We start from the raw sequence: 22,023 nt of genomic DNA, 5'->3' as shown, positions 1-22,023 counted from the left end.
ACAGTTCCGACTACGTGTGGGTGCAGTTCTACTACACAGGCAATCTCGCAGATGCCCGGTAGCAGTGGGTTCTCCATCCCTGCATGGAAGGTGTTCCCTGGACTTCCTGCTGCTCCTCAGGCTGCTGGAAGGAGCTCCATTCCACTAGTGATCTTACACGTGTCTTATCATCAAGAATTATAGCAAGTACCGAGGGATTATTAAAATAAAAAAAAAGGGAAGAATGGGAATTAGAATTAAAACTGAAACCGGCCATGAAGAACGTTTCGAGTGAAGACAAACGACAGTATGAGACGGTAGTTTGCTATGGACATGGATCGGTTCCCAAAGCAGTCCAAGTCTTTATGAACCGGTCTATCGGTTCAGCCTTCAAGAACCGCGAGGATAACCGGCCCAAGAGAAACAACAAATTGTGGTGAGCTTTTACTATAAACCGAACGGTGCCGTCCGTCAGATGTTAAATGGACGGCGGATAGATCTCCAGAGTAAATCTGAGGAAATCGTTCCGGCCCCCCTACCACGACCCACGCGATCCGTCCTCTCCCCCACCCCCTACACCTTTTTCTTCTTCCGCTCCTGCGATCGGTTATTTGATTTTGTGTATGATATCCAAATTTCTTTTCTGGAGTGGTATCCTATTCTAATTTCTTAGATTGTTGTATTGAACCATCAGTTTTGGTTTAAGCGCATGATGGCGGAGAGTTTCGGGAGATGGGAGTCAGATCCCTTGTTTTCTGCTGCCGAAGTGGTGCAAGATTCGGCCGATAGGTTTTTTCTCTCATTTTAAGCTCAATTATGCGGTCATTCTTGTTAGGCTTTGGAGAATTTGCTCTATTTCGAAAGAAATTGCTGCTTTCTAGTTTTGATTAGTCCCTATAAAATTTGCTTTCGGTTCTGAATATCCGAGAATGATCGTATCGTCAATGACGATTCTTTTTTAGAATTCTAATACTTTGTCCTGTTTTCTGTGATTTAATGGAGAAAATATTGTTCCTTTTAGTGATCTATGCTCTCCCGACCATTAGGATGAGGGTTGAAGGTTGAAAATACTTTCTGGTAATTTTCCTCTCTAAATTCTTCCAAACACGACACAAGTATAATTATAGACCAAGATTGATTCTTCTTATGCACCGATTCTCACTTCCCTTCCCTCTGTGTTATGGTTATCGTTGTTACTGATGGTTGCTTAACTCATGGGGTAGCGCCTGGGTGATCAACAAGCCTTAGGACTACCTCATTGTACTAAATCCTTTATTCCCATTTATTTGCATATAATTAATACCTGATTTGCATATCTGAATACTTATGTTCTTACAGACACATATCTGATCGCTCTGCTACATTTCTTTGTGTATTGTTAGACACCCTTGAGCTGAGAATGATGTATTTCTGTGAAAAATGGATTTTGCAAACTAGCATATATATATTTCCTCTGATAGTTTAAAGAAGTTCATTATCTTCTATTGTAGTTTGTGTTTTTGAAGATTATATTAAATTATATCCAATTATGAATGTAGCTAAATTTTCAGAAATTAGGGACTCATACTACATTTGTTGTATCATGGAAACAATTTTTCTACTTTTATTGTAGTTAATGCACAAGCGGTATGCATGCAGCTTCATTGTACTGCAGCAGTACCTATCTACATGAACACATACCATTCTGTAATAAGGAGCTAATCCTAGTTTGAGTTGAGTCAGAGATACTGTTAGATTATGGGACTAGTAGCCTATTAATACAAGACATTTAAGCCTCTTTCACATCACCTTGGCACTAAAAATAAAATTCCAGTAATAAAATCTCTGTTTGTCCGAATATTCAAAACAAATTTCTTGCTTAGCGAAAAAGTTACACTATAACCGAAATATGATAGCGGAATGTTACATGAATTTTAGTTGCTATTGTTCTGCTTTTCCCTCAAATAATAAGATTGTGGTTCTTGAGTCACCATTTACTTCATAGTTCTCTCCTACTTGCAGCTACACACATAAAAAGGATCATTGATCTTTGTCTACGTGTAATCACACATGTAATTCTCAATATTTTAGGTGAGTTAAGGATACTTTATCATAAATATGCAGGATGGAATCGGTATTCCGAATACTATCGCATGAACAGAAATCTGCTCAAGGGGATTCCTTGGATGCTAAACTTCTTAGTTCAATCGAGTATCATAAGAGGGATCTTGTTACTTGTCTTGAAACAGCCAGATGGCAGGTAAGGATAATTCAAGCTCATATGTAGTGCATTGAATTTCTTTCAGACTCCAGTATGGTTAAATGGATTGTTTTCTCTTTTTAATCCCCAGTTGGAGGACTTTGAGAGGGCAGTCACTTTAGCTGCATTATCTGATACATCAAATTCAAGGGAAAATGCAATTTCCAAATTCAGACAATTTATAAGAGCAATAAGGGAACAAATTAGTCAGGTCGAAAAAACTGTAAAAGATTCTGCAATGGAAGATTTCAACGGGACATCTCCATCTATGAACTTAAATGAGCATGATAGAGATGGGTTAGCATTATTTCTTTCAGGCGGTGATCTTAGGGAAAATCAGTTATATTATGATTCTAGTGGTAGCATTATGAAAAGGTTCCTTAATTCCACAACAAATGGTGTTGAAATTGTTGAACTAAAAACTGAAGAAGTCTTGCCAACGAATGGTCTGAAATACCCAGATCATGGCTATGAGAAAGCTGGGCCACATCATTCCAGCAGAGTTACAGAAGCACCAGCTATTCTTGAGGACTCTTTTGGGGACAAAGGATGTCAAGAAGCATGCACCGCCTTTGGGTCTTTCAATATGAAATTTGGTGATTTTGCAGCAAATTCTTATGGAATTAATAGGACAAGGGGATCCTTATGGATGCTCTTGAGGAATTTTTGGCCTCCAAATAAGAATCGAATGAGTTTCACAAAGAGAAGGAAGGATGGAGAGGATCCAGATGACTTAATAGTGGATACTGAAAGAAATATTCCACACTCTGTCATTGACGTACCTCCATCTGGACAGGTATACACTAATCCATCTTTAAAAATAGTGCATTTTGAACTATGAAAGGGTGCTGACACTTACACTTGCCATGTTTGTGTCAAAGTGGACACTTCAGCAGCTTCTTGGTACATTGCACTATTGCAGATATTTCAAGACATATTAGGGTTAATATATCATCTACACTTATTTTTGCTAATCTATGGTATATGCATGACATTCTGTTATTATCTAGAGATTTGGCATCTAGAAATATCAATACTTGCAATTTGGAATTTTCACTTAGTGTGAAATTGAATACCTCCTGTTGTTTCATTTTGTATGTGATTAAAAGTTTTTGTGAGTGACAGTTAATTATGTTAATGGTTATTATGATTATTTAAGTTACATATGATGATCATGGACTGCCTAAACTGCATAAAATATATCTTCATATCTCATGTCATAGCAATATAATAACAATTACCATTATTGACAGTCATTTCAGCATATGTCCTTTTTTTCTAGAACTTGAATTTTTAGCATATTTGTTTACAGATTTTGAAGTATGTATACAAACATTTTAATGAAATGCTTATAGGTGATGCTTTTTTAAATATTTAATTTCTGAGTTTGGTGACTGCAAATATTAATTGCTTTAGCAATAAATTCCACTTTTGTTTGAGTTTTGGATAATTTGACCATTTATTGCTTGTGAGCTTGACAATAAGAGTTGTATACATTGATGCTCGCTAGACACCACACTAATGGAGCCTCATGCACTGGGTTCACTCATTTCTAATTCATATGATAATATTATGGTTTGATCTTTTTCTAATCGAGCTATGCTAAGATTAGTTAGTTTTACCCATTGTATGAAAATTAGATTGGAACTTATGGTAATCTTGTGAAAACTATAAATAATTTTGCAGTATCTATCAGAAATAAGTTTTAACTGTTGAATTTTTTTATGCCGTTGTTCCTCCTTGTTAGTGGTGCTTTGCACCCAAAAATAATATCAGACAACATTAATTCTACTTTCAGTTTTGTATACAGATTGAGAAAATAAACCTCAAACTGGTAGGAGCCTCGTATACTGGATTTGCTTTTTTCCTTTTAATTTTCTTGACCCAAAAGACAACTAATCACTTCCATACTTATCTCTCTTTGGTAGAAATAAAAAAACATTCGAATGACAAATCAGAAACATGGTTCTGCTTGATCATAATTTTGCCTTATATTGCATTAAAGAAGTTCTATGAAGGAACTAATTTCATGGTTCGCGTTTCCCTTTGGTTGGATAATTTCAACAGATGGAGTACCATCTCCACCTACATTGAGAAGGAAAGAGAAGAGAAAATAACATATTGAACTGTTCATTATCATAATATGACAAAAACACCTTGTTTTATCGAAAATTACATTTTGATCCATAATTTCCAGATCTGATCAACTAAAACACACTCTTACTTCCATTTATGAATAGAATATGTTCGTGGAATATTCTCAATTTGTTGGGTATCGCTTATTCATATATCCATTAGAAAAATCTTCTAGTTTCTGAATTGCTCATAGTCCTCATCCTCTGCTTTGTTCCACATTTAAATGTGACCTTAGTTTCTTAATCTCCTTATCGTACCATTTTTCTCCTCCACATTTGGTTCTCTTTTTCTCTTTCCAAAATCAATATTCTGGCAGAAGCAATTTTTCTGCATCTGTAATGCAGTTTGTACCTTATCATGCGAGGTGTTGCATAAATTTAGAACATTTAGATTGCACAAATTTGGATTAAGGTCTTTTTTCTTAGTATTGTGATAACAAAGGCTTCTTAATATAATCAATTCAAACCTTCTCAGAGAATAATATGAGAAATAGGCTTGAAAATACCACTTTTGTGATTTTTTTCCTGATACCAATTTTATGTTAGAAATAAACAAAATACACAATACAAAGGAAGATATCTTTATTTCTAAAAATTGTTTTGCTTGAAATGTATTTGTTTTTTGTACAAAAACAAAGTTGCATTTTTCTGTTCTACTATCTGGTCATAGACTCACTACAACCACAGGCTGTAGTATTATGTTAATGTATCCATTTTGTTATGCCTTTTAAATAGCCCTAAATGTATCATTGCAGCACGTGGTTTTTCCCTTTTGCTATCATGGGAACTATTATGGTAAAAGTGACGTGGCTAGCCCGTCGGCACCTTATGTGGTTGACCCGCCAATACTCTATGCCATCATTATTGTTGTTTGCTTAGCAAGGGCCTCGTCGCCATGTGGCCAAACTATTGGTCGACATGTAGTCGAGCTAAACAGACAAAATAACACGATAACAAGCAATGACGGGTCTAATCGGTGTAACAAACAAATACAGTAGCCTGGGATTAGCAAGGGTGGTTATGATCAGTTCTTACTAAATGGATTGTGTAACACCAACCCCCTCCCCACCCCCTTCCCCTCCGTAAGCACCCATCATAAAAGAGGTCACATAGGTATGCCCAAGACATGCTGAACAAATTGAGTTCGACCTGTCATTAACGGTCATCGCGCACCCACAACAACTTCGTTCAACGAACCGTTCGTCGCTTTTGCATGCTTGTACAGATACATGGCAGCATGTTTTGCCTTGGTTTTGTGTGTTTTTACTTGAAAAATGTAAGCAACGATAGTTCGCAGCGTTGCAGTGCGACCACTCGCCGCGTCGGGCCAAACTTCCCCAAAATGGCTTCGTTTTCGCGTGCTACGGCCTGTTTTTTGCAGATCGCAGCCTCACACGAAACGTTAGCCATCTCAGTACCCTGGAACCTCCCGAGTGGCACCATGGGGGATGGGGCTTCGGGGTAGTGTCGGGCGTTGAACAATCTTCGTAAGTTCGCACGTTAACTTGACGGGAACTTGTCTTTGCGCCCGACATCCGGTTAGTAGTTGTTTGTGGACTTGCAACCATTCGTTCAACATTCTAAAGTCCTTGCTTTCTCCTTCCTCTCTTTTCTCTCTTACACTCAAGGTGCCCGTTGAATTGCTTGTAAATCTTCTCTCTTCGCGAGATGTCGGGACTTGTCCGTCGCTCGTTTTCAAACTAATCAACTTTCTGTTTTACAGGTCCTTCGGGACTTGTACGAGGTTGCAACTAGGTTGACCCTTTGCGAACGTATATGTTGTAAGGGCGCCTCATGACTTAGGCAATCCCAGCTAAGTCTGAGGAGTTGGCGTAAGGGTGTTTCACGACTTAGGAAACTCCAGTTAAGTCAGTGACTTTGTCGTAAGGGTGTCATATGATTTAGATAATTCTAGCTAAGTTCGTGACATTGTGGTATGAGAACGGGCAAGCAATTCGAGCAAGCAGCGAAGAAATTTCGCAATCTCGCAATGGCAAAGCATCATGGCAAATCGAGCAAGATGGGGCAAGCCGGACCATTGCCCCAAGCAGTCGCAGGTGAGTTGCAAGTGCAAACTCGCTCTTAGGAGAAACGTGGCAACGAATATGACGAGCGAGAAGTTGGCTACTCTCCGCGAGCGGAGGAGGCGCAATCTGGTGCCAACCGGGAAAAATAGTCACAAGAAGAGACTCACAACGGCGGAAACCCGCCTAGATGTTCTTAAAGTGAGCTTGGAGGAACTCTACTAAGGCCAAAGAAGTCTTCTTGGGGTAGAGAGCTCGCAAGAAGAAGTAGAATCTCGAATTGACAAGGTCGAGTCCCTAGTCAATCGATTGACGGAAGACACCAAAGACTCTGTGCAACATCTGCACGAAGTCATGGCGGAACTCACTTTCAGAGTGAGCGCTCATAAGGGCACTAAATGCGAGAGGGAGCAACACCCGTGTTGCACCGCCACAAAACTTGAGGTTACCTGAGCCTCATTGCTATGGAGGTGCTAGGAACACAAAGGAGTTCAAGAATTTTTTTTTTGACATGGAATAGTACTTTTGATTATGAAGATACCAAAGTTTCAATAGCAACCATGTATCTGAATGAGGATGCAAAACTTTGGTGGCGAACCCATTGGGAGGAGATCCAACAAGGTGGTGTCGAGTGGACACATGGGAGGACTTGAAGCGGGGGTTGAAAACTCAGTTCCTACCCGAGAACACAGAGTTCGTCACAAGGAGGAAGCTGAGACAACTCCGCTAAAGTACTTTCATTCGGGACTACGTGAAGCAATTTTCCGCACTGATGTTGGACATACAGGACATGTCTGAAAAGCAAGGTATGCCATACCGAAGCATACCGCCCGTACCGGGCGGTATGTACCGGTCCGACAGGTTACCGGTACGTGGACCGTCCGGTACCGCTACAGTGCTACAGTACTATACTGTAGCACTGCTATAGTATGAAAAGGTATAAAATTGTTCGGTACACCAGGGTGTACCGCTCGATACGCCCTGATGTACCGCCCAGTTCATCGGTACCGTACCGAGCCCGGGTCGAAACGCCGGTACGGTACAGTACGACAAACCTTGCTGAAAAGGATAAGCTGTTTAGCTTCCTCGATGGCCTGAAGCTGTGGGTACAACAGGAATTGCATCGAAGGAATGTCACCGATTTGATCGGGGCAATGGCGGCCACGGAAAGGCTCACTGACTTTGTTTCGTCGGAGGACTCGGGGAAAAAGAAATAATCTTCAGGAAATTGCCCACCGAAATATTCTCGAGGGAAGGAGTTCGGGGGCGGACAAAGAAAGAAGAATTCCCACAAAGGGCCAAGCTCAAAAGACAAGGCCCCAAAACCTGGTGGATGCACATGGTGAGGGAGTGCTTATAGAAACAAGCACTTAATGCCTTAACAGCTTCAATCCACCCCCCCAAATCGGACAAGGGCAAGACCGTCGCTCTTAGTTCGAGTAGTTCAAAATCCAGCAGCGACGACGAGGAGTCGCAAGGATCTCAAATTGAAGCAATGCGTTTGTTGAATGCATTGCGGGGGTCAAGTGAGGGAGAACATGAAGTCAAAGCCACAGAAAGCAGGGAATAGCGAGCTAATGTACGTGGACATCAAGCTCAATGGCCAAACAACCCGTGCAATGGTGGACACGGGCGCTACTCACAACTTTATTGTCGATCGAGAAGCAAAGCGACTTAGGCTGATCTTGGAGAAGAATCCAAGTCGGATGAAGGCGGTGAACTTGGAGGCCAAGCAAATCTCCGGGCTAGCAAAGGGAATCCCCATCAAGATTGGAACATAGAGTGAGTGCACAAACATGATGGCGGTGCCACTATACGACTTCCAAGTGATTCTCGGAATGAAGTTCATGCACGCAGCGAAGTTGGTGCCAATGTTGTTCCTAAACTCCCTATGTTTAATAGGAGGCGACGACCCCTGCGTGGTTCCCGTCTCTCGGAGAGGAACCAAGGAACCCTAATAGATATCGACATTACAGTTGAAGAAAGGGGTACGAAAAGGGGAATTAACCTTCGTGGCTACTGTGAAGCTAGAGCCACTCAACGAGAAGGCCATTCATGAGCCTGCTGTGGTGGCGAGCGTTCTAAAGGAATGGGCTCAGCATACGATCGATTATTAGACCTTTCTTGATCCATTTGGATTCTCTTGCTTGCCAAAGGAAGGAGCACATGTAGCACGTGCCCCTATTGATCCTCTATGCTTCGTCATGTTACAGACTTAGCTACTTTTGCCTAAGTCATGCGGTATCCTTGCTATCCGTTCGCAAAAGGTCAACCTCCTCGAAACCTCTTATAGTCCCTTAAGGACTTGCAAAAGAGGTTAGAAGAAACTCAGAATCCCACAAGCAGTCATTTCAGGAAACACTTGATAGACAATACAAATTACAAACATAGACTTTGCAAGCTCTAAACGGTCGTGCGACTAAGGGTCCAAGATGGTTCGTCGTGGCCAAAAGCCCCCACAAGTGCTCACATGACACTGTTGTGGAACAAGGCAATAAACTAGCCCTAGACATTACCCCAAAGGCTTATCCAGCCATATGCTACCCTGGTAGTTCTTGGGTGCTATGCTGGTTGACACTCCACACCACTCTGTGGAGCTAGTAAACCTCCAAAATGCCTACCTGGATGACCTATTTCTGGGCAGTTTTGCTTTTGCATGATGATTGCACACAACTTACGTTTATAAGCCTGAAACGACTATAAAGGCCAACTAAATTGTGTGTAAAGTATGAACAAAATCGAAAGACACGGACATTCATGAACATTACGTCAAACACCTTGTTTATAGCTTTGTTTGTGATATTCTCCTCCACTTATTCCTTCAATGTCCTCATCAAAGCCTTTGCGGATGCTGCATCTTCTCACCTTTGCTAAATCTTCAATCTTTTGCTCCAGTTGAAATATGCCTCTTAGCTCTTAGCTACTCTCCGACGCTGTTGTTGAGTAGTTAAACTTTGATCCGCTACGTTGCTTTAACTCGCCAATGACTTTAGCTCTAGTGTGGGGTTGGTCGTGTTGTGCTGATCTTTGTTGGTTCTTACAGATCCTTTATATTAAGGAAAAACCTTCCTTGTTGTACGTTAGTCTCTCCAACATCTCGCGCCGCTTAAGTTGGTTGGATGTCTGTTGGAGTTTTAACGAGCATCGCCTCATAGACTTTAAAATTTTTAAGGCCTTTCTTTCGCAAAATTTGCCCATCAATTCCTTTTCTACTTAGTTGTCGCCTCCAAGTAGGTTTGTATCACTTTTGCTTTCGATTGACATTTTATTGAGAAATAAAGCAAACAATCTACTCTTGGTAGAATCGATCACCATTGGTGAGGATTTGACAACTGTTATCTTCCATTAAGTTTTTTCAAAGGGTCTTTGAACCTTTATATAGCTCCTCTACTGGATAAATGTGGAAACTGGGGTACTTGGTTTCGCCCATTCTCTTAAAGAGTTGAGAAGGCAAAGGTTACTTAACTTCGCCTACCTCCTCAAAAGTTGTACTCCATACATCGAGCTGATTACTAGCCTTCGCCTGCTTTTCTGAAGCACCCGAAGTTTTTGTACTCCTTGCCTTGAGTTAGTTACTGTGATTCGCTTCCTCATTGCCATTAAACTTCTGGAATGCAAGAAGCTTTGCTTGAAAAGGGCAAAATTTTACCTTGACTTGAAGCAAGTCTTTAATAATTTTGGTCGCCTTTGGGATTGTATCATCTTCTTCATCATTTTTGTCGCCTACTCCTTTAAGTAGAAAAGGTACAACACCGTGTATTGTATACTTCGTTCCCTGGTCGAGCACTCCTGCATCAACCCAAAGTGCCCCCACTTTTGATTATTTTGATGATAAGCCCGTTGACACTAGTCTTACGAAGTTCTCTGGCCTCTGCCCTTCAACCTTATCTTGGTACTTGGAGTTTTCCTCTGTATTATTCACCTCCTCGACCCTTTTCACGACCAAGCGCTCTCCCTCTAATGAGAGCAAGGAATCGATGACTTCATGGAAGTCTCGCCTCTGTGGTACCATATCGCTATCATACCCGTGGCCCTACTATCTGTCACCTCGCATTTATGTCCTTTTCTTTGCGATTGGTAGATCTGCTTCTGCGACATTGTGGCACTCTTCCGAGTCACCTCTATTCTAATCGACGCTTGGTTTTGGGTAGCTAAGTTCCTCTTAGACTCATCGCTTTCTCACCCCTTTCGACCACCTGCTTCAACACCTCTGTGTTCTCCGAACAGTTCCTCTTAGTCAATGGAAAGATAGACTGCAACTCTCATGCATGGCCTCTACCATCATATTACAGGGCTCACATCAATTCCATTCTTTTTTGCGTCCTTGGTAACAACATTCGTTTACTCGACCTAGTTTTTTGACTTGTCGGGTTCTCTTAAGCGAATATGAGCTTTGGAGCAGTCTAATTCTCTAGTCGCTCCGATCATACCTCTGTAAAATCAAGTCTTCCCTATAGAACTCATTAGTACTTGCGCTCAGAATTCCCCCTTAATGGTACACAACCCCCATATGCTGATAACCAAGGCTTTTATTCGATGTAAAATTCGATGCACACACGGAAGACCCGCCTCAATGGTGCCTTGACATTTACTCCTTGAATCAATAGCTTTTCTTGTCGTCGTGTTATTCACCGAAATGGAGCTTCCAATAGCTCTCGACCCTACCTCCCCCATCGTGTTGTCCATTGAAGTGGAGCTCCCAATGCCTTCATTTGGTGCTACCTGGGGTCACTCCCCCACTTGATCTCGTAATGCGTCCACTAATGCATTACCTCATGCAAGATCATGTGATGACTCCTCGCCGCTCACTCGGTCCATTGTGGAGTTGTTGTCTCGAGGTATCTCTTCTCAACATGTGCGATCCATTGCACATGATTTTCTCTGGAGAGAACCGAGACTTATCTATCCTAGATATGTCCCGTTGAAACAACTTTTCTCTTCTTATCCTTCTATTTGGAAGTTTTGGAGACCACCATCCCCTTAGACTACTCCGCCTTGTTGAACAAACTATGCATTGTTCTGGCCCGCGAATGCACTTGATAGATTACGACTCTTCGCTAATATAATCCTGCTGCACCCCTCAAGGCCTAGCAACATGTTGAATTAGCTGCACACTTCAGCCTCCTATAGACGTATCCTTCCCATGTCGAGGAGAAATGCTCTATAGCGTCGAGGTTTGGTCGCCTTGGGATGGCCACAGAGAGTACATCGTTCGCATACAAGCACTTGCATGAGTATCGAATTCGAGTTAGTAATTCCCCTCCCCTCTATGAGCTTTACACAACTCTTTCGGTCATCGAGCAACCCATCCCTCCTTGCGTGGACTCATCCTTTGCCAAGTGCCTCGCTTGTCTTGAGCATTGTCAAGTTTAGTTGCCAACGTCGAGCTGTAGCTCGAACTCAGCCATCCCAACCTCTGTACACTATATGTTCTTCCTAGTTCGCTTGTCCTCGTGGTGCCTCTGGCGCGAAGGGTTGGTCATTCCTCTGAATGCTAATCTCAGATGCTCGCTCCTCTAAGCAACTCCTTTCCCTATGTCTCAATGCTTGTTTCCCTCAAATGGTTGCGCATGCTGGCTGCCATCAACGGAGCCCCACTATGTCACAGACTTACTAGAATTGCCTAAGCAGTGAGGCACCCTTGCGGTAAAGACACAAACTTAGCTTGAGTTGCCTAAGTCGCGAAGCACCCTCGCACCAACTTCTCGGACTTAGCTAGGATTGCCTAAGTCGTGGCGCGCCCTTACGATATGCGTCCGCAAAGGGTCAGCCAATTTGCAACCTCACTCAGGTCCCAAGGATCGGTAAAAGAGAAAGTTGATTAGTTCGAAAACGAGCCACGGACAAGTCCCGACGTCTCGCGGAAAGGGATGCTTTACAAGCAATTCAGCGAGCACCTTGCGTGCATAAGAGAAAAGAGGGGAAGGAGGAAAACAAGGACTTTAGAAGGTAGAATGAACAGTTGCAAGTCCACAAACAACTGCTCACTTGGTGTCGGGCGCGAAGGCAAGTTCCCATCAAGTTAACGTGCGAATTTGTGAAGATTTTTCAATGCCGACAATATACCGAAGCCCCATCCAGCCCTATGCCACCCGGGGGGGTTCCAAGGTGCTGAGATGGCTGACGTTTTAGTGTGTAGCTACGGCTTGCAGAAAACAAGCCATGACACGCAAAAACGGAGCCATTTTGGGGCATTTCGGCTCGGCGTGGCGAGCGGTCGCATTGCAGCGTTGCAACCTATTCGAACATGCATTTTTACAAGCAAAAACACACAAAACCAAGGCAAAACAGGCTGCCATGTCTCTGTACAAGCATGCAAAAGCGACGAATGATTCGTTGAACGAAGTTGTTGCGAGTGCGCGACAACCGTTCGTGATATTCTCCCCCACTTAAACTGTCGACGCCCTCATCGACGCTTGTTGGTAGTTGTTGATGACTGCTTCTTGTCGTAGGGTGTCTTCGGGCTCCCAACTGGCTTCGGTTCGGGGAAGCTTTCGCCACTTCACTAAGTACTCGGTCTGCTCAGCTCCATTGGGTAGCTTTATCTTGCAATCCGCTAAAATGGTTTCAACCCGCTTTTCATAGGAGGCTCTGGTGGGGGGGGTAACCGAGTTGGAACACTTCGGGAAACATCTTGCGGATCTGAATGGTAGGCTTTCAAGTTGCTGGCATGAAAAACATTGTGAATTTTGAGCCATGTCGGCAGCTGCAACTTGTAGGAGATGTTGCCCACCCTACTGATAATTGGGAAGGGCCCTTCATACTTGCACACCAATCCTTATGTACTTTGTTCCTAAAGAATTGGAGTGATGCTGGTTGAAGCTTTACCAATACCAAATCGCCGACTTTGAACTCCTGCGGTCGCCTTCCCAAGTCTGCCTGCTTCTTCATCTTTTTGGCTGCCTTCTCCAAGTAAGCCCGTGCGATATCTGCATTTCGTGCTATTCTTTTGTAAAGTGATATGCTGACGGACTACTCCCAGTATATCCAATAGTTAAGGTGTGAGGAGTTGACGGTTGTTGTCTTGTAATGATCTCGAAGGGGCTCTTGTTGGACGCAAAGTTCTGCTGCAAGTTGTAGGAGAATTGGGTTATGTCTAACAGCTTCACCCAATCTCGTTGGTTGGCACTCACGTAGTGCCGAAGATATTGCTCAAGGAGCGAGTTTATCCTTTCAGTTTGGCCATCCGTCTGGGGGTGGAGGCTTGTGGGGAAGTATAACTTAGACCCCAACAATTTGAATAGCTCGGTCCAGAATCGTCCCAAGAACCGAGTGACCCTCCTGCATGAGTACTCCTCAAATAGCTAAGTCTGAAGCATCTGTATGGACTTCGAAGGGCTTCCTATAGTTCGGCAATTTGAGCATCGGTTCTTCCAATACAACATCTTTCAGATCTTGGAATGCAGTTTCACATTTATCAAACTACCTTTAAGGCTGCTCCTTCTTCAGCAACTCCGTCAGTGGAGTTGCATGCTTCGAATACCCCGCTATGAAGCGCTGATAGTAGTTAACAAAACCAAGGAAGGATCTCAGCTCTGGTACCTTCTTTGGAGTTTGCCATTCCGCAACAGCTTGCACTTTGATTTGTCCATCCGAATGGAGCCATCACCGATTCGATGCCCTAAGAATAAGATCTCCGTTTGCGCAAAATAGCACTTCTCCCTTTTCACGAACAAAGTGTTCTCCCTGAGAACCTTGAAAATTGTCCGAAGATGCTCGACATGCTCCTCGAGCATTTGGTTGTAGACGACGATATCGTCCAAGTAGACGACCACAAACTTATCCAAATACTCTTTGAATAGTTGGTTCATAAGAGTGTAGAACGTGGCCGGAGCATTGGTTAAGCCGAAAGGCATCACCAAGAACTCAAACACTTCATACCTAGTCACGCAGGTAGTCTTCGCTTTGTCGCCTTCAGCAATACGCACCTGCTAGTACCCTGACCGGAGGTCAAGTTTGGAGAAATACTTGGCTTTACCCAATTGGTCGAACAAGTTCGCGATGAGCGAAATGGGATACTTGTTCTTCACCGTCACTTTGTTGAGGGCTCGATAATCGACGCATAGTCGGAGGCTCCCATCTTGTTTCTTTTGGAAGAGAACTGGAACTCCGAATGGTGCTTTGGAACTACGAATGAGACCACTGCTTAGTAGTTCATCTAACTGCTTTCTGAGCTCTGCCAACTTTGGAGGGGGCATACGGTATGGTGGTCTAGCTGGAGGCTTCACTCCTAGCTCCAGCTCAATATGATGATCAATGCCTCTGCGTGGCGGTAGAGTCTTCAGCAACTCGAGTGGCATAACGTCTATGAACTCCTTTAGAACGTTAGCCATCATAACAGGTTCATGAATGGCCTCCTTGTCGAGTGGCTCTAGCTTCATAGCAGCCACGAATGTTAATTCGTCTTTTCGTACCCCTTTCTTCAATTGTAATGCCGATATCTGTTGGGGTTCCCTGGTTCCTCTCCGAGAGACGGGAGCCACACAGGGGTCGTCACCTCCCATCATACATAGGGAGTTTGGGAACGGTATTTGCACCAACTTCGCTGCGTGCATGAACTCCATTCCAAGAATCACTTGGAAGTCATCCAGTGGCACCGCCATTATGTTTGTGCTCCTGCTCCATGTTCCGATCTTGATGGGAACTCCCTTTGCCAACTCGGAGATTCGCTAGACCTCCGAGTTCACCGCCTTCATTCGACTTTGGTTCTTCTCCAAGATCAGCCCAAGTCGCTTTGCTTCTCGGTCGGTAATAAAGTTGTGGGTAGCGCCCGTGTCCACCATTGCACGGGTCGTTTGGCCACTGAGTTTAATGTCTACGTACATCAGCTCGCTGCTTCCTGCTTTATGTGGCATTGCCTTATGTTCTCCACCACTTGACCCTGCATAGCGTTCAACAAACGCATTGCTCCCATCCGGGGTCCTTGCGACTCCTCATCATCGTTGCTGGATTCTGAACTACTCAAACTAAGAGCGACAATCTTGTCCTTGTTCGATTTGGGGGGATGGATAGAAGTTGTTAAGGCATTGAGTATTTGTTTCTATGGGCACTCTCTCACCATGTGCGGCCCTCCACACAAGAAGCATCCACCAGGTTTTGGAGCCTTGCCCTTTGAGCTTGGCTCTTTGTAGGAACTCTTCTTCCTTTGTTCGCCCTCGGGCTCATTCCCTCGATAATATTTTGGAGGGCGATTTCCTGAAGATTGTTTCTTTTTTCCTGGGTCCTTAGAGGAAACAAAGTCGGTGAGCCTTTCTGCGGCAGCAATTGCCCCAATCATATCGGTGACATTCCTTCAATGCAGTTCTTGTTGAGCCCATGGCTTCAAACCATCGAGGAAGTTGAACAACTTATCCTTCTCGGACATATTCTATATGTCCAACATTAGTATGGAAAATTGCTTCACGTAGTCTCGAATGAAAGTGCTTTGGCGGAGTTGTCTTAGTTTCCTCCTTACGACGAATTCTGTGTTCTCAGGTAGAAACTGAGTTCTCAACTCTCGCTTTATGTCCTCCAATGTGTCCACCCGACACCGACCTTATTGGATCTCCTCCCAATGGGTTCGTCACCAAAGTTTTGCATCCTCATTTAAATACATGGTTGTTATCGAAACTTTAGTTCTTCAAAATCAGGCCTCGTAGCTCGAAAGTATTGTTCCATGTCGAACAGAAAATTCTCGAGCTCTTTAGCATCTCTGGCACCTCCATAACAATGCGGCTCGGGTGCTCTCAAGTTTTATGGCGGCGTAATGCGGGTGTTGCTTCATCTCGCATTCAGTGCCCTTGTGAGCATGGTCACCCTGGAAGTGAGTTCCACTACGACTTCGTGCAGATGTTGTACGGAGTTTTTGGTGTCGTCTAATAGTCGGTCGACTAGGGCCTCAACCTTGTCGATCCGGGATTCAGCTTCCTCTTACGAGCTCTCTACCCCAAGAATCCTTCGTTGGCCATGGTAGAGTTCCTTCAAGCTCGCTTCAAGAACATTCAAGCGGGTTTCCGCTGTTGTGAGTCTCTCTCCTAATGGCTCTTTTTCTCGGTTGGCGCTCCAGGTTGTGTCTCCTCCACTCGTGAAGAGTAGCTAATTTCTTGCTCATCATGTTCGCTATCGCGCTCCTCCTGAGTGGCTCCAACAGCATAAGAGTGAGTATGCACTTGCAGCCCACCTGCAGCTACTTGGGGCAAGGGTCTATCTTACCCCGTCTTGTTTGATTCGCTACGATGCTTTGCCATGGCGAGATTGCGAAGTTCCTTCGCTGCTTACTTAAATTGTTTGCCCGCTCTGATACCATAATGTCACGGACTTAGCTAGAATTGCCTAAGCTGTGAGGCACCCTTGCGGCAAAGACGCGAACTTAGCTTAAGTTGCCTAAGTCGCGAAGCACCCTCGCGCCAACTTCTTGGACTTAGTTGTGATTGCCTAAGTCGTGGCGCTCCTTTACGATATGCGTCCGCAAAGGGTCAGCCAATTTGCAACCTCACTCAGGTCCCGAAGGACTTGTAAAAGAAAAAGTTGATTAGTTCGAAAACGAGTGACGGACAAGTCCCGACGTCTCGCGGAAAGGGAAGTTTTACAAGCAATTCAGCGAGCATCTTGCATGCATAAGAGAAAAGAGGGAAAGGAGGAAAACAAGGACTTTAGAAGGTGGAACGAACAGTTGTAAGTCCACAAACAACCACTCACCGGGTGTCGGGCGCGAAGGCAAGTTCCTGTCAAGTTAACGTGCGAACTTGTGAAGACGCCCGACAATATACCGAAGCCCCATCTAGCCCTGTGCCACCCGGGGGGTTCCAGGGTGTTGAGATAGTGGACATTTTGGTGTGTAGCTGCGGCTTACAGAAGACAAGAGAAAACAGAGCCATTTTGGGGCATTTTGGCTCGGCGCGACGAGCAGTCTCACTACAGCGTTGCAACCTGTTTGAACATGCATTTTTACAAGCAAAAACACACAAAACCAAGGCAAAACAGGTTGCCATGTCTCTGTACAAGCATGCAAAAGCAATGAACGGTTCGTTAAACGAAGTTGTTGCGAGTGTGCGACGACCGTTCGTGACAGCTAGGTCCCCCACGTTTATATGTCAAGTGTTTCTAAGTGTGGTTATCCCACTTTGATACAATTTGTTACAGACTTAGCTAGTTTTTCTCAAGTCGTGTGCTCTTGCGTGTGTCCGTCCGCAAAGGGTTAGCTTATTTGAAACCTTTTATGGTCGTTTAAGGACTTGCAAAAGAGAAAGAAAGTTAGAGGAAGCGTTTAACTCGAGATCTCACGAGCAGTCATTTCAGCAAACATTTGATAGGCAATGAAAATTACAAACATAGACTTTGTAAGCTCTGAATGATCGCACGACAAAGGGTCCAAGGTGGTTTGCTGCGACCAAAAGTCTTCATAAGTCCCCACATGGCATTGTTGTGGAATAAGGCAGCGAACTAGCCCTAGGCATTACCTCAAAGGCCCATCCAGCTATATGCCACCCGAGTAGCTCCTAGGTACTGTGTTAGCTGACACTCCGTACCACTCTACAAAGCTAAAAAAACCCCAAAATGGTTGCCTATATGGCCTGTTTCTAGGCAATTTTGCCTTTGCGTGACGACTACACACAACCTGCATTTACAAGCTTGAAACGGCTACAAAAACCAACCAAAATTGGGCTACCAAATCTATTGCAAGCCTTTTACATGTTGTGCAAAGCATGAACAAAATCGAAAGACACGGACATACATGAACATTACATCAAACAACCTATTTATAGTTTTGTTTGTGACAGTCACGCTTGGCCTCTCCAGCCCTTAGCGCCACCGCACGCAACCCTTTTGGCCCATTGTGCATCGTCGCACTTGGCCTCTTCGGCCCCTCACATCACCACACGTGGCCTTGTTGACCCTTTGTGTGTCGTCACGCCTGGCCTCTTCAGCCCCTAGCACCACCACACACACTCATGTTGGCCCTATGTACATCGCCACGCTTAGCCTCTCTGGCTCCTCGCATCATTGCATGTGGCCCTATTGGCCCTCTATGCGTTGTCGAGCCTGGCCTTTCTGACCCCTAGCGCCATCGCATGCGGCCATGTTGATCCTTTGTGTGTCGTCATGCCTGGCCTCTTTGGCCCTTGATGCCACAGTATGTAACTCTATCGACCCTTTATGTGCCGCCGTGCTTGGCCACTTTGGCCCCTAGCGCCACTGCACCCAGCCTCTTAGCCCTTTGTGCACCATCGTGCTCGGCTTCACTAGCCCTTTGTGTGCCACCACCCTTGGCCTCATTGATCCATTGTGCATTTACACTGTACTACCATACCTAGTCGTGCTGTCTTACCATGCCACCACACCTGGTTGTATCATCCCCATACACCACCATGCCAAGTCAGGAACATACCGAGTTGGAGTACGTCGCTAGCATGCTACACTAGTACTACTAAGTTGGATGTGCCAAGTCGGACATACCGAGTCGGATAGCTCGAGTTAGATATTTTATTGTCTCTTACACAAACAACATGTATCAACCAAACTATACTTTTCGACCAGTTATTTGTGGTACTCCTCCATGGCTGGTCCGTGAGCACTCTAAACCATCATTATCGTCGTTTGCTCAGCAAGGGTCCTCGCCATGTGTCCAAACTATTGGTTGACACGTGGCTGAGCTAAACAAGCGGAACAACCCAAGATCAATCAATAGTAGTTCCCCAGTGTAACAAATTGATACAATAGCCCGGGATCAGCAAGGGTAGTTATGATTAGTTCTCGCTAAACGGATTGCGTAATACCACCCAAACACCCATTGTAAAAGAGGTTGCACAGGTATGCCCAAGACACACTGAACAAATTGAGTCCAACTTGTCTTAGTTGACCAACTGAATTACTGGCTTAAGCATCGGAGAGGCATGGTCGGGAATGCCCCCGACTTAGTTTTGCGGTATTGGGATGTCCGACTTAGTGAGTTCCACCTTGGGACCGGTTCGAAGAAAAATTAGATTGGATCTGAGTTAGCTTCTATCTCAAACAGCCAATCTACCCTAATAGGAACTAGCATTTTATCCAATTAGTGATGTAATACGTCACACATCCTGTTTTTTATTTTATAATATAAAAGAGCATGCATTTGCACAAACAAAGTTTGAGTCAATTTCACCATTGTTTATTTCAGTGGAGGTTTTTTCTTAATTAAAATTTTGAAATAAACTTTGTAAATGACTTGATGGGGTGGTTACAGGTACCAAAACATGAGGGAATGATAAGCGCTTTGCATCTTCATGGTTTAATAGGTTCTACTTGGAGGAGACTTCAAAGATCTTTGTATTTTATTGTTTACCATCAACGACCAGTTCAGTTGGCATCAGCAGTACTGATTGCGTTGGCAATTTTAGGTCAGTACAGTTTATTGAGCATTGTTCTCAATGTTACTAGTCTTTGCCTCATATACTTCAGCTTCAGCTTTGAAATCAGTTGATCAGCTGGTAATTTTCATGTTAATTTGATTGCTCAATGTTGTCCTGGATATGCCAATTGGATGCTTTATTCCCAAAGAACGGGTGCAAATCATTTTATGATCTCTTAAGTTTAGTGGCCTCTCACCTTTACTTTTTTTTTTATTGCAAGCTTTCATCTGTCTCTAGACAAAGTTTATGGATCAACCATGGACATGAGACTGATATCATAAATCTTTGTGAAGCATGACTACTGATTAGATAAACTTACCTTCAACTAAATGACATATCGGTAGCTTTTTTGAATTTGCATTGATATTATCATGGTGAAGAAGGCATTAGAGGCATTTAGAAAACTTTGTTTATTTTCCTTTTAATACGTAGGCAGTTGCATGCTTGTGATTTGGTGGCTAGAGAATCAAAACTTGTGCATTATTCTTCCAATAAATTATTTGCATGCAAATCTTTTTTTTCACTGTAATTAGTATTGTGAAAATTGGAAGGAAGATGTGTTTTGAATTAATGGAAGAGAAATGAACAATAGTGCTTTAAAAGCAAGTGACATGTTGAACTAAGAGTCAAATCCACTTCAACTTATTTGCTCAATGACTTATAGCCTGTTCAACCTGATCGACTGACAGTACAGGTTGGTTTTCTGCCAAGAAAGCTTGACCTTGCAAGTGGTCTGGTCACCTTCAGGTCAAGCATGACGTGACTTGACCTTCCAAACACCCTTAATGGCTCATGTCGATTCCCGTTGCTTTCTTTTTTTATTTTTTCTGTCTCTGTATGTGTGTGCGTGTGTGTTTGACATTAGAGTAAAATTATTTGTTTGGCAAATGATTGTTGCATAAAAAGGCCTCGGATAAATGTTAACATCCACAAAATCTTCCTTTCAAAGTTTTGTTTTATATTCTTGTATGAATCTCCTGCCCATGAAGCTCTATCCATCCAAAATAATTTCCATTTTCTAACATGCCCTGTTTTTCTTTTCCAGCTTTTTTATCGTTCTGCATCATATGAGGAGTGCGCTTACTATGCTCGTCTATCCTTTTTCTCCTATATCTGGGAAATTGATCATGTAATTCCTCCTCTCCTCTTCTATAACCCCTCTAATGTATTAAAATGGGCATCCAGCATTTTTCTGACAGTGGCAACTAACTCATGTTTGGACATCTGATTAGATTACAGGCACAAGAAATAGTTGTTCATAAGTTGATGAACAAGCATGAGTTTGACGATGGATCGTGCTGGTCTTTGTCTCAGTGTTCACTGCAGTGCATCAAATCAAGAGAATTCTGATGAAGCCAGGAAGATGCAATGCTGATGTTGCTGATATTTCTACCTATTATGTGCAGTTTTAGCAGCAGCCAGGAAAATGGGAAGGTTGTCTTTTGAAAGCTTGCTTGTTATTTAGTATCAGAGATTAATTGTTTTAACCTCATTCAATATTTCGAGTGCAGTTTATTGCCACAGGAGCACTACTTTTTGACGAAATACCAGTGATCAGAGTTGGTTCAAGTTAACCCAAATCAAATCTCTGGCTTTGGCCATTTGCTTGTGCCCCAATATTATATGGATGATTGCACGAGTCGGTTCTCTAAATAAGAACGAAATTGAATGTGCAAACTAACTTAGTTGGTAGAAATTTTGACAGGTTATTGGAAGATACTAAACTTGAATGTCACTTTCGTCATTTATCCTTTGAAAAAAAAATTAGTTTGATAAAAATAATAATAATTTTTTGAATACTGGAAGGATAACCAGGTCAGGTTGGATCTTCATACTATTAAGATTTGAATGACTCTAAAATGAAAACGGATTTCGGATCGGATGATCCACTGATTGGGTCTTAGCGGGCAGGATGGATTAGAACAGCAGACCCCATTCTACCTATAATTCGCTTTTATTTGTAGAAGAATTAGATTCGTGTACAACTAATTATCGGTGGGAGAACTGCCCACTCAGTCAATAAAGTATTAATCTAAATTATACTCAAATTAATCTATATACTCTTTGTCACTAATAATTGGATAAAAGATATACGAGGAACACAACATATCGTCAAATAGTACCAATAAATGAGTTATGGGTGCATAACAAATTAGATTCATTGCGGTCTGTGCAAGCCCAAAACCCAAACATAAAAAAAATTAAAATAAATAAATTAAATTAACCACTCCCCAAATAAATCAATAAAAAAAATCGAATAATTTGTTATATCACTTTGG

The 22,023-nt window shown here is 43.2% G+C and overlaps 1 protein-coding gene across 5 annotated transcripts; it reads left to right on the top strand.

The window, feature by feature from the left end:
- The first annotated feature begins 255 nt into the window (after positions 1-255).
- Positions 256-21,329, top strand: LOC135582601 (uncharacterized). 5 transcript variants are annotated; one of them, XM_065188021.1, is made up of 7 exons: positions 283-768; positions 2,083-2,218; positions 2,310-3,014; positions 19,579-19,732; positions 20,790-20,873; positions 20,977-21,178; positions 21,256-21,329. In XM_065188021.1, the coding sequence occupies exons 1-5, from the start codon at positions 689-691 to the stop codon at positions 20,813-20,815; spliced, it is 1,101 nt and encodes a 366-aa protein (XP_065044093.1). In that variant the 5' UTR covers positions 283-688; the 3' UTR covers positions 20,816-20,873; positions 20,977-21,178; positions 21,256-21,329. The 5 variants fall into 5 exon arrangements, with proteins under 5 accessions (XP_065044113.1, XP_065044093.1, XP_065044122.1 ...); XM_065188050.1 differs by adding an exon at positions 1,001-1,056 and having other exon boundaries at positions 20,977-21,329; XM_065188041.1 differs by having other exon boundaries at positions 256-768; positions 20,977-21,329.
- The last annotated feature ends 694 nt before the right edge of the window (positions 21,330-22,023 follow it).

The sequence above is a fragment of the Musa acuminata genome, chromosome BXJ1-1 (assembly GCF_036884655.1).
Source record: "Musa acuminata AAA Group cultivar baxijiao chromosome BXJ1-1, Cavendish_Baxijiao_AAA, whole genome shotgun sequence".
Lineage (NCBI taxonomy): Eukaryota > Viridiplantae > Streptophyta > Magnoliopsida > Zingiberales > Musaceae > Musa > Musa acuminata.
Note: the sequence above shows the minus strand (reverse complement) of the source record. Positions and strands in the feature narration are given on the sequence as shown.

What these genes read in the sequence shown, in the direction of transcription:
- LOC135582601 (XM_065188041.1), top strand. Translation starts at nt 689, where the DNA reads ATGATGGCGGAGAGTTTCGGGAGATGGGAGTCAGATCCCTTGTTTTCT. An exon ending in TTGAAACAGCCAGATGGCAG is followed by an intron (nt 2,219 to 2,309) that starts GTAAGGATAATT and finishes TTTAATCCCCAG; the next exon opens with TTGGAGGACTTTGAGAGGGC. An exon ending in GATTGCGTTGGCAATTTTAG is followed by an intron (nt 19,733 to 20,789) that starts GTCAGTACAGTT and finishes TTTCTTTTCCAG; the next exon opens with CTTTTTTATCGTTCTGCATC.